This window comes from Apaloderma vittatum, unplaced genomic scaffold (genome assembly GCF_000703405.1).
Source record: "Apaloderma vittatum isolate BGI_N311 unplaced genomic scaffold, ASM70340v1 scaffold4310, whole genome shotgun sequence".
NCBI classification, from domain to species: domain Eukaryota; kingdom Metazoa; phylum Chordata; class Aves; order Trogoniformes; family Trogonidae; genus Apaloderma; species Apaloderma vittatum.
Window position 1 is genome coordinate 5,643 of NW_009694900.1, and position 13,169 is coordinate 18,811.

Consider the following 13,169-nt stretch of genomic DNA (forward strand, 5'->3'; position numbering starts at 1 on the left):
CCAAACCAAGAGATTTTTCTTTAGAGATTATTCTTTAGTTCTCTTCCCATTTGGATGTGTAGAACATTGTTTCTGAAGGAAAAAAACAGTAGAAAAAACAGTAGTTCCACAATAATGTCATCTAGGTACAAGCGTGTTGCAAAATGTTGTCTGTGCTGCTGAAGTTGCTACCAAACTTCAGAAGGGGCAACACAGAGAAACTGGAAAGTCTGTCAATGGGTTTCATTAATCCAGCAGTTTCTTAGGTGTTAGGAATCATTGCTTTTTCCTTCCGCCTCTTGACTTTCCAGCAAGGCTTTGGATGATCGCACTTCTCCACCCTCTGCTCCTTCATCTAAAAAAAAGGCAGAATTAAACATTCATACCACACACATTCTCACAGCTTTTTTAATGCAGCCAAGTATTTGGGTTCACTCATCACCTCTCTTTGGATTGGCTCTTTATTACCACACTCATGGCTGCTTTAGAGAGTAACTTAAAAGATAAACAACTTGCAGAGCAAGTTGCAACTTGCCATCTTCCAAAAGCAATTGTATATTGCTGTTGATTTGCCTGCTCCTTGCACCTTCTGATCAATGTGCATTTGATTCTAAGAAACAGATTGGAGATAGCTTTTTATTGTTGTTACTCTTTTTTTTTCTGGGTAATTTCCAAAGTCAGGTTAGAATATTGCATTCCTCTGAGCATGGCTTGGTTTCAGGTAGATTACATTACAGTTTATGAACGTGGCAGTTTTCTGGCCGACCTTCTGACCTTCTTTGCCAAGCAATACCTAGGAGAATTCACTCTATCTTCACAAGATGAGGGGATTTTTTGTTACTCTGATTTGAAAGTTCATTCTTCCATAGGTTAGAGCTGAACAGGTCAGAAGGGCAATGAAGCTGGTGAGGGGTCTGGACTCGATGATCCCAGGGGTCTTTTCCAACCTGGATGATTCTGTGAACATGTCTTATGAGGAGCAAATAAGGGAAGTGGAATTGTTTAGTCTGGAGAAGAGGAGGCTGAGGGGAGGCTGGTGAAGGGACTAGATGTAAAGTCCTACGAGGAGAGGCTGAGGGAGCTGGGGTTGCTTAGCCTGAAGAAGAGGAGACTCAGGGGGGACCTTATCATTCTCTACAACTGCCTGAACGGAGGTTGTAGTCAGGTGGGAGTCGGGCTCTTCTCACAGGCAATTCATGACAGGATGAGGGGGCATGGCCTGAAACTTCGTCAGGGCAGGTTTAGGTTGGATCTCAGGAAGCACTTCCTCATGGAGAGGGTGCTCAGGCATTGGGATGCATTGCCCAGGGAACTGGTGGAGTCACCGTCCCTGGAGGTGTTTAAGGAGAGGCTGGATGTGGCACTTAGTGCCCTGGTCTAGCCATTGCGATGCTGTTAAGTCATAGGCTGGACTTGATGATCTCAGAGGTCTTTTCAGCCTCAGCAATACTGTGATTCTGTGATTCTTACCACTCTCTACAACTACCTGAATGGAGGTTGTAGTGAGGTGGGTGTTATCCTTTCTCCCAAGTTACTAGCAATAGGATGAGGGGAAATGGGCTCAAGTTGCACCAGAGGAGGTTTAGACTGGATATTAGGAAAAATTTCTTTACTGAAAGAGTGGTGAGGCATTGGAACAGGCTGCCCAGGGAAGTGGTGGAGTCACCATCCCTGGATGTGTTCAAAAAACATGTAGACATGGCACTTCAGGCACATGGTTTAGTGGTCATGGTAGTAGTGGGCTGATGGTTGGACTTGATGATCTCAGAGGTCTTTTCCAACCTTAATGATTCTATGATTCTGCAAATGCTTACATGGCTATTATACGTAAACCCCACCCCCCCAGCATGCATAGTCATTAGATTCAAGAGTTCCACCACACTGTCACTTTCAATGCTCAGATCCTTTAAAAGAGAAATCCCTTTTGCTTCCACTTCTTTGCAAAGCATAATCATTTTCACACCACTTTTAAGTCCCACATGGCATCACCAGTGCTAACAGAACAGTTTGTATATCCAAATCTAAGACGGCCTGTAGCTTTTGGAGGCAAAGAGAGGTCTGGTCAGCCTATCTGGCTGTATTGTCTTCTAGTCTGCCATGGTTTAAGCCCAGTGGGCAAGCAAGCATCACATCGCTGCTCCTTCACTCTTCCCTTCCCCTCAGGGGGAAGGGAAGAAGAAACAGAAGATAGGTAAAACCTCATGGGTTGAGATAAGAACAGTTTAATATGACAACACATTGAAAGAAGAAGTAATAATAACAATAAAACTCAATAAAAGAATGGATAAAGCATGTAATGCACAATGCAACTGCTCCTCACATGGAACTCGGTGGTCCTGAGCTGCAATCTCTCCTCCTGCCTCGCTAGCTCCCCCAGTTCCATACTGGGTATGATGTCATTTGGTATTGAATATCCCCTTGGCTAGTTCAAGTCAGCTGTCTTGGCTGTGCCCCCTTACAGCTTTTTGTGAAAATTAACTCCATCCCACCTGAACCCAGGACACAGTTGTAATCTAAGGGATTTGCCCAGGTATTTGCCCAGGAGACTTGCCATAAAATATCACAAACAGCCAAAAGAGTAATATATCTCAGTCTCTACATATTACAGCAAATATGCAATCCTAAACACAATTCACCAGCTAAAGCTCTTGGCAGAAACAGCTTGATTTTCTAAGTCTGCTCAGAGGTTTGGAAGCTTTGGAGTTTTATACCAGTAAATTAAGAATGGAGTTATTTGACACCTTTCAGCATTATGTAGCATGGCACTTTTGAGGTAAGGGAGACACAGCAATCTCCTCTGTTGGATGTTTCTGTGTGGGGTTGGATGTCTAATATTAGTGGAGTTTTGCAGAGAGGTTAGAGGAAAGCTGTTAGAGGAAATCTAATCTGTGCAACAGGTGCTAAGCTGCTCAGTGTATCAACATAGTTATACACAGTCACTTAAAAAAATTCTGCAAACAATAAAAGTTGTTATAGGTAGAATGGTGCCCTAACACAGATTGCCAAATATGGGAGATGAGTATAACCTCTTTGCTCTCAAACTTCTTGTAGACTCATCTTCAGCCTTTGGATCACAAGTGACACCAATTAGCTCTTTAATGTGGTTCCAGTATGGCCTCCCATCAGACCACCTGTGGAAACTCTCAGCCCTCCAAAACTTATGCACCATCAGAGGATGATCAGACAAGATACAGATGGTCCTCTTTCAGAGTTAGGCTCTGACATAAACAGCTGGTGCCAAAATCTCTCCTATCCATTTCATGAGAATGTTAATTTGGTGCAGCTTGCAAAGTACATGGAAATTTATATCACACAGCTATGATCCTTGTATATTCTGAATCATAGAATGGCCTAGGCTGGAAGGGACCTCAGAGATCATTTAATCCAACCTCCCTGTCATGGGCAGGGACACCTCTCAACTAGATCAGGCAACGCATGAGATCAGGCAACACATGGGGACATATTCATAAAGAAAAGTCTCTTTTCTCTTCTAAGCCAGACAAAAGGTATTAGCACATCCTGTTCCCGACCTTTCACTATGACAGCAAGCTGACAGCATTTTAGAAAGAAAAGAGTGTATGAGTTAAATTTGAACCAAGACGGAGAGAGTCCTGCTCACCATTTCCCATAATCTTCATTGAATCTTTCAGAGTAGAAAAAAAATATGGCATACTTTATATAGCCACATGTTCCATCTTCTCCACTTTTCTCATTTATCCAACTTCTTTGTTCTGAGCTGAAAATGGCCTTCATTTTTTTAATAACTTATTGTTAAAGCCAGACACAAGCAAAAAAGAGATGCTTGTCAGAGCCCCAAACGTTTCACAGGCTGCCACAGCATTTGAACTTCCAAACTATCCTTCCATTTTGATGAATTCTCCTTATTTTCCTTGCTGTCTTATCAGAATTTTAACTTACAACACAATGAGATTGTAATTCTCACCTGATATTTGTAGAATTCCCAACCTCAAAAAGCATCTAAGCAGTCAGAGTGGTCCTAACTGTATCCTGTATTAATTTCCTATTATCACTAATGCAAAATTGCTGATAACAGAAACTGCTCCTTCGAGGCACGCTCTGGCACAGCTGTATGTCAATGACAAAAGCAAAGAGTAATTCCATGCTCTTAATTGTTCTTCAAATACTGGCAGTGCTGATCCTTGCATTTGTAAGAAAGCATCAGTACATTTTGCTAAAACTAATGTAGCTGTGTTTCATTTCTTCTTCTTAATTCATTGGATAGGCACCAGGAGAGGAGGATTATTTTGTCTGGAGGGCTAAGTACTTATTTTATGCTGTGCTGTAACATTTCTTTTAACAGGACTTTCATTCTTTCATGTTTATTTTTATCCAGGGGGAAGGAAAAAAAGACTGAAGAGAGAAATTTTGCAGGCTTTAAAAAGTACATTCTTTCCAAGTCCTAAACTTTCCAGAGTCCAAAATGAAACAAATATGAGGAACTCATCTACAGCTGTTGTATTCTTTTGTGCTTTGTTTAATATGGTACATCTCCCTCAAGGTTCGCTGCTCTGACCAATAGAAAGGCTAGTTACACAGAATGTAGCAAGGCGTATTTCAGCGGGTTGAACTTCCATAGCTCCTAACACTAATAACCACAGAAATTCCCATTTACCTCCCCTTTCATAAGGGAAACAGTTCTCTGCTGCTAGAGCCTGACTGTGCCAGGTGGAAGAGCTATTTGGAGTAATAAAAAAACTCCACGTAATATTTGAAAACCAAAGCATTAAATGTTAAGTGATTGTCTGTACTTTGAAATATATTTCCAGAGCTCTAGTCACACACACCAGGAGAAAATCTGTAGGGACATACTTTTCATATTCCTAGGGAAAAATCCCTCCTCGCAACAAAGGAATTTTAACTGGACTCACAGGGCTTCCTGCTTTACTTTGACACAGTGCCCAGCGTCCTTCCCACTTGCTCTTCCAGATTCTCCCAGTTCCCCTCACTACTGCCCTGCAGCCTGGGGTTATCCGACCTCGTCTTTCCTTTTCTTCTCTTTGGTCCACTTTTTTTCCTTCATAATTCTTACGTTTTCCTTTTGCAAAAGTAATCCTTCCTTCCAGCACCCTTCAGATTCTTACTTTCCTCTTTTTCCCAGGTACAAGCCAGGATGCGGTCATTCTGTCCCTTCTCACTTCTGGAAATGTCCCTTTTGCCTGCCCAACAGCCGTTCAGTGGGCCCATCTTGGGTGTTGTTACAGAACTCCAAATACACAAATGCAAATTAAATCACCAAAGCAAGAACAACTCGTATTCAAAGCAATCCCTCCCCAGCCTTCATGGTACTTTAGGAGGCTTTAAAGACAACGTCCTGTAATTGCTTATGTACAAGCAGGACGTGCATCCCTGGAACCTGGGAATCCCTCCTATAATTGACTCCAGTTTAGATTCATGGACCCTTCACTCCTCAGCACAGGCCTGCCTCCTGCTGTGCTGCACCTACATCATCACTGCTCCTGGATGCAGGACCACCAGCTGCAGGTGGCATTTGTCACAGCAGCAACAGTGATGTGTATGAGAAGAAAGAGTTACTTCCAAATCAGAACTTAAAAAAGTAGGAGTAACCCTAGAAACCAGATTTTTCTGAATCTGAAAATCGCCCTGAAAGTACAAAGAACTCAGCTGTGAAGCTGGTGTTGATTAGACCTGTGCTAAAGCAACAGAGCGTTTTATCAAATTAAAGGATGTGGTAAAATAGGGCACTGGTCTCAGCACAGTTGAAAGCCTACTAGCAGGAGTAAATCACTGTAAACCCTACTCATAGTGTATATGCCTGAGTCAGGATAGCTGGAATTGGATTAACAGTGCAGCTTGCTGTCTTGTGCTAAGTTACCTCAGCGCAGGAGCAGATCCTAATTTATAGCTGCACTGCTGGTTTTCCAAGCTGCCCAGTAACGCAACTGTTTCCTCTTCTTCAGGGGAACTGGAATTCAGTTCCCAGCACCTTTCCTCAGGTTGCCAAACACTGAATCTGCGGGTGGACATGGCAGACAGTCTGAGTTAAATTAACATTCCTCATCAGGAGGTACACGTGGTAAGTGTTTTTGAAGGTTGAGTTTAGTCCTAGATGAAGAAATAAGTTTTAGTATTGACACCAAAACTGCATGGTGGCAGAAGTCTTAATGAGAACGCAAAGGACAACTGCCTAATAATGTCAATGACTTGAATGTACAACCATTACCTTCTGAAACAGAGAGCTCAGCCAGTTTGTGTGGCAGGTCTGAAGTCCCAGCACCAGCAGGTGAGCCCAGAATATCTGGTAAGGCGTTCCGGCGGCCAGCCCGTCCGGATGCTGCAAAATCTGTGACCACAGCCTCCACATCAGTCATTGCTGACTCCTTTCCTCATAGCAACATCTGCATATGGAACAAACATAAGAAGAAGACAGTTCTTGGATGGATGCTAATCACCTGCTCCACAATTCAATAGCCATTGGCTTTGCCCAGTGGGTCTTTTGTTACTGAAAACAATACATTTCAATACTGAGTGCTCAACCTTTACTTGTGCCCCAGAAGAAGATAAAAGAATCTCTGTGCATTTCCTTATGTTTCCATTTGCACATCACATTAGCACAACGAACAGCTCTGAACAGCTCTGCACCTACGAGAAATCTGTGTGCAGGGTCAGCAACAGCCCTTTCTGCCAGCCACTTGTATGTCTTTTTATGATTGGATGTCTCTTTTTAAGAGGTTTTTCCATAGAGCCGTTCAGAAGGGAACTGAAACACTATTTTGTGATGCCATCTCTACAAAGCAAAGCTTGCATTTTTTTATTATGAATCCTGTTTGGATTTTTCTTTAGCATCTTGTTAGAACAAACTCCTTTCACAGAGGAGAAAATGATACAAAGACGTCTCAAAACCCCTAAAACTTCATAAAATTTCTTTATCCTTCAGATATCAAACCATTTGTTTTCCTCTGCTCCTTGTTAGCATGGACTAACCTCAGCTGTGCATGTGACTTTTATTTAATCAGTAGCCAAATCCTGGAAATAATAGCACCAGCAGTGCTCTGCTCCCTTGATTCCTGTCTTGCAGCCCATTGAACTGAATGGGAAAACTTATGCTGACCAAAATGGGCTTTGGATCAGGCACGGAGGTGTTGCAGGGTGACACCCCAGGGCACAAGCCCAAGCGAGAACACTTTTGACAGAAGGAGGTGACAAGTGGCAAACCAAGATAGCATGTGAAAACTGCCATCAGCAACTGTATTACTAAGAATCACAAAAGGCTATTGTACCAGCAATATTCACAATAATTAACAGTTTAATTTCTAATAATTGAACGTGAACCATTCAGTTAAAAACAGTATTTACTTGCTCTATATAAATGCAGTTCTATACGCTATGTGGGAATAGGAACATTGTCTCTATGTAAATATGGTCAGTGCTTTGTATGGGAAGGAATACAGATGGGGCTGATGGAAGGCTGTCAGCTTTTGGTTGACAGCCAGTTGTATTTAGAATCATAGAATCACAGAATGGCCTAGGCTGGAAGGGACCTTAGAGATCATTTAATCCAACCTCCCTGTCATGGGCAGGGACACCTCTCAACTAGATCAGGCAACACACGGGGACCGAATGCAGATCAAACCCGTGACCTTGATGTTATCAGCACCACGCTCTAACCGACTGAGCTAACCGGCAGAAAGTCTCAATCATTTTAGTATTGTTCATATAAGGAGCAAAGCATCACAGTCCCCTTTCTAAAATTCTGCTAAGGCTGAGGAATACCAGTGCTTTCATTTAATGGATAGAAAAAACGAGGCAAGTAAGAGATGAAATCTGACTTGCCCTAATGTGCAGGAAGGGACAGGCAGAAATTTGACTACTGATGCTGACCTGGTGTTCCCACCACAAAGAACATTTTCCTGTTCTCCGTCAAAGTGCCTTTCAGCTGTGTCACTCCAACAAGAAGAATAAATATCCTTAATCTTCTTTCTATCTCTAAATACTTTGTAATAAAATAAATTAATCCTTCTTGGCAAGAAACAAAAGCATGAATAAAATCTCCAAGTCTGAAAGAAAACTAAAACCTGCAAATAAACCACTTTCTTTAGCAGAAGTCAGTAACTGAAAGTTCTGACCTGGAGATTTAGCAGAAAGTTCCTGTCTCTCATAAAAAACAGTCAGGTCAGGTCCACATGAATCTTGTCCATAAGTAGCAATAATATGAAAAATATATGGGGACATTCAAGAATGCAACCTTAGAGAAAATGTACAAAGTATGTTTATCAACAGTCTTGGTTAGATACACTATTACAGTATGTATTCATTAAAATTGGTGAGGTCACCACTTGACAAGAATGAATCCATTATTTACAGGCACACTCTTCATGGTTTTTTGTGGGTGTTCGTATTTATTTAACTGTAGGTGTCCAAACATATTTCTCCACATGCTCACCAGAACAAGAAACTGTAAATTACCTTTCAGAACAGAAAATACTCAGGATCTCCTTTTGTTTAGTTACTATTATGTTTTTACCTTTGTTTTTTCTATATTACACTTAAGGTATTAGAAGCTGAAGAGAAGACTGAGTTCAGAAGTTAAGGTCTACCCACTGCGCTGGCCCAGGAGATTCTCTAAGTGTATTTGAAAGATGAGGGATGACCCCAGCAGGCTTACAACTGACATTACAAACCAAAACTTAGGTCCATTTAGGTCCATACAAATCAAAACTTAAGTCTATCTCCAAACATAGGACAGACCATATTCGAAATAGCTTGCTGCAGTACTTTAGATAAATGGCTTTTGTTCTTTAATATTCTACGGAATTTCTTCCACCATTCTTCTGATCTCTTATGTGTTTTCTAAGGCCTACATCCAAGCAAGGACGTAGTGCTTCTACATTCTTCATGTTTCTACCTTTAATTTTTTTAACTGGAAATATAACTATCTTTTGGCACCTTCTTGCATCTGTTAGGTTTAGTACTTTTCAAGCTTCCTCACAGAGTAAATAGCAATCACAGTGAGTGGCATCTATTTTCCCAATTCCACTCCTCCCACTGGCAACATCTCCTTCAGCTTCACTGAATTCATTTTGCTGTAGCATTACCCACATTAAAGATGCATCCTGCCAATGCCTGCGTGCAGTTGCTTCTCTCGGCTTTCAAATTACTGTTGTCATTTTTGTCTCAAGTCACTGCTCACCAGGCTAACACTGTGCGGCTCTAAAACAACAGTGACAGACTTCCAGAGCAGAAGATTCCATACTTCAAGGGCTCCCTTTTTTCCATAGCAAAATCCAGGCCACCCAAAAGGAGAAGGGTGGAAAACGAGGTTGATCAGGGATGCAGGCTGTTTCTAGAGGGTCAAGAGGAGGAAGGGAGGTGGACCTCCTAGAAAAGCTCACCTACTGGAATTAGAGATCAAAGGCTTTGACTGGCATCAAAGCTAGGACCCCATCAGTACTCCATGGCACCAGACTAACTTTGCAGCTCACTAGTAAGCTATGACATAGTGCTAAGGGTTTTTTTTGGGGGGGGAGTACTAGGTTAATCTTCTTGTATATGCTTCTGAAATCCTTGCAGAACCAGCCAGAATGCACAAAAGGCCGCTGAGGTGTGCAAGGGGGAAGGCAATGCTCTGCTTATGGAAACTGGCTACATCCAAAAGTAAAACTCAATTACTATATCTGTCAGACATTCAAGTAAGTGTCCTGAGACAAGGCAATGGCAGGTAAACTATCAGTGGGATTTTCTCTAAGCAAGATGGCTCGTTTGTTAATCTTTGAATCTTTTTTTGTGGGCAGTATAGCCAGCCCCTTAGGAAGAAATGAGTCACAGAAGTTGGTGAGATTTTATTTAAACAAATGTCAAAGGAAAAGAACAAGTAAGTCTCCTGAAATAACTTGTGTTGAGGATCAAGGGAAAAAATGCTTTATGGTGCTCAGTTGTAGCAGGTGCTATGGTGCCACACTAAATGTCGGTGCTGTCTCTTCCTCAATCTACCTGTCAGGAAGTAGATAAATCACCACCATAAGTATTTGTGAAAGCTCTTTTTTGTTCTGATCTTTTTGCTGTTTTACACAGAGACAAAGTGCTCTTTTTGTTCTGCTTGGAAGGACAAACTATTCCTCAGGAAACGTCAAAAGGTTTCTGACATTGGTATTGTTACAACTCCATGCAGGAGACTGGAAGACCAAAACCACATCACTTCTTGCCACTCAGGCACTTCTCCCCAAAATTTTTCCCTTAGGTCTTAACAAATAGTCTCTCTCTGAACAGTGACATTGTTCCTTTTGAATGCCCCTTAGTAGGAACAAACTGGAAAGCATGGAATCCTCAAAAATACCTGAAAAATACAATAGCCAAGTAGGACTTTCAGAGCCAGACTGATTGATTTTGTGTCTTGATAGTATCCTACTGTAAGACACATTTCAGCATCTTACTTCATTCAGAAAGAACTTCATTCCTTTTAGCTGTGTTTTGTTGTTTTTTATTTAGTAATGAGTGATTGCCAAGCACCTTTAGCCCAAAAGCCTGTAGGTTCAAAAGTTTCTAAGTAATGAGAACAGAAAATTTATTGAACGAAGTGCTTCCCACTGTTCACCTGAGATGAAAAACGCATCTCCTTGCTATGCAGTTGCCATATTTTCACATCCTCTTCTCCGCAGCTACATCCTGCTGCCTTTGCCTCCTCTTCTCAAATATCTCAGGATAGGAACATTTCATTATATGTGCTCATGTAATCCTTACGCTTTATCCTGAAGCATTACTGGATCACAGAACACGAAAAAACCTAGGAACATTCATGCTATTAAGGAAGACGCTCCAGAGATTATCATGATGACTAACAGTAACCTGAGCACTCACATAACAATTTCTGTGAGAAAAACTTATGTAATGTGTTTTTTCACATCCATTACATTTGTAACACACTCATAAGCTAGTGCTGGAAAGCATACAGAAAGATAAGCAAGCAGCCTTTGCCATATCTATATTAAACACAGGCATCTTAATTCTGTTGGAGGATTAGGACAAGAGACCACACATTTCTTATTACACAGAACTAATTAACTACATGAAAGTTAGAAGTGAATCACTCAGAAAAAAAGGTAAATTTATTAGCTTTCAAGTTTTTTTAATACATCACTGAAGATGAAATAAGAATCTCTTTTATTATTTCATGTTAGAAAGATGTTTTGAGATTCCTGTACCAACTGAGACAGCCTTTCTAGTGTATGTTCTCTGAAAAATTCATAAGTTGTTTTTCCATACAAGGAAACTAAATTATACCCCATCTCAGTAAATCTGAAGTGCAGAAGCATGTCTGAATCCTTCTACATCTTCTTTCTCAGTCTGGATGGTACAGCCCATATAACACATGATATTTTGGGGACGATATTTGAAAGTGGCATATTGTATAACAGTGCTCTGATTTTGGTTCTTTGCAGTGTAGACAGCTGGACAGACATTTAACACAAAAGTCTTTTGCTCTGGATACATGACCTAATTTACACTCTTGCACCAGAGGCAACGGCCTTACTGATAATGTGCAAAAATGGCTTCCATATACGATATTCTTAGTCAGCCTGTCACATCAGTGTAACACCATTCCTCTATTTTCTGCCTTGGTGCTCTCAGAAGCATTGAATGAAGGTCCAAGATCTTGATCATGTTCAGATGCTCATCAGTCTGGGGCACAGAATCTGAAAACTTTGACCAAAGCTGTAGGATAAAGAGGGGAAATGACAAATTTTGCCCCTTGGTGAGGCCCATTTCTAGATAAATCTTGTCTATGCTTTCATAAGGAGTGGTTGAAGACAGGGAATTAGCTTTATTAAGAACCATAACAAAGCTCATCAATCTCCAGCTCATAATATCTTAACTTTTGCTGTCTCCTGCGCACAGCACGTAATATGTGTGCACCTGTATAGATACTTCAGAAAGTGAAAGTACTGGTGAAAGCCAGTATGGCATCCCAGCATTACCAGGTACATATGGCATGAAATCACTGTCTGTACAAATGAAACACAAATGAAATGGGATAGACTTTTTTCTTCCTCAGAGTGGTACCTGAAAACTTTCAGCTGAAAGTGGTACTTGAAAACTTTCAGCAGAATTTTCTGATCACTTCCACAAGTCAATATTTTACTCATGTAAAAGATAAGAGAAGAAAAGCCATATAACTTATTAGTCATGCTGCTTTTATGCTTCTGGAGAACACACAGAAACCATGGTGAGGGTTCACCCTCTAGAAACCTGTAGAGAGCAGAATAGCTTTACTGTGAGCTGTGTTTGACCCTGCACACGCACTGTGCTCTGATGCACGGAAGAACACTTTACAAAACTAATAGCAGTTCCAAGCAACGATACAATTTTCTCATTGTGAAAGAAAATAAGTGTGCAGGGTTAAGGCTGAGCTGGCCACTAAAGAGAGGAGAAGGGGTCATGTTACTGACAACTGAATCAGAAGTCATCTGGAGCAGTAATAAATGAAGTGACATTAGCTGAAGGCAATCAATACCAGGCAAGTGCACAAGTCACTTTCCTAATGTCTCAGAGTGACGAAAAGCAAGGACAGACATAAGCTTTACTTGACTTAACAGGAAACACCATTTAACAGGGAAGAAACTCTAATACTTCAGCTATGCTGGAAAGAAAAACATATCCGTATCTATGGAATAAGAAATAAAGATCAATGGAAACCAACCAACCAGCCTAATTCTTCCTCTTATATTTTGGCCATTCACCCTCAAAGAGTTTTCATTTCCTATTGCAAAATGCATAAATATCTCCTGTCCCATATACCCGCACATCACTTTCTGAGTTCAGCCATAGAGGTCCACTCCCGCAAATCCTTTCTTAAGATTTGTATCTGGCCTGAAATCCAAGAGAAATCTTCCCACCTGTGGGAACATACCTGAGGGTTAATTTAGGATTTTTTTAGAAATAACTTTTAAGGCTAATTTTGAAGAGGCCCTGCAAATACAACACTGCAGTGAACTTGTATTTACGATCTTTCAAGTCGCCAAAGGCACACAAGGAAATTAGTATCCTTCAACTTCTCTGATCAACTTGTTCCTCAGCCTTTGAACTCCCTGAATTCTTTAAAGAACAAAGGACGTTTTCCCTCTACTTTGATACTTGCTGTCCCAGCATGCCATGAGCACTTTCTGCAACACAGACCAAGTCAACAGCTACCTAAGCTTGCATATATGTATGTCAGT

At 41.1% G+C, this 13,169-nt stretch overlaps 1 protein-coding gene across 1 annotated transcript; it reads right to left on the reverse strand.

Moving 5' to 3' along the window:
- Positions 1–248: 248 nt before the first annotated feature.
- PKIB (protein kinase (cAMP-dependent, catalytic) inhibitor beta) lies at positions 249–12,419 on the reverse strand. Its single transcript, XM_009869108.1, has 3 exons — positions 12,405–12,419; positions 6,182–6,335; positions 249–334 (listed from the first exon to the last, which is right to left on the reverse strand). Exons 1-3 carry the CDS (start codon positions 12,417–12,419, stop codon positions 249–251), a joined length of 255 nt encoding a protein of 84 aa, XP_009867410.1.
- Positions 12,420–13,169: the final 750 nt, after the last annotated feature.

What these genes read in the sequence shown, in the direction of transcription:
- PKIB (XM_009869108.1), bottom strand. An exon ending in TGAGCTCTCTGTTTCAGAAG is followed by an intron (nt 335 to 6,181) that starts GTAATGGTTGTA and finishes CCTTTTTTTTAG; the next exon opens with ATGAAGGAGCAGAGGGTGGA.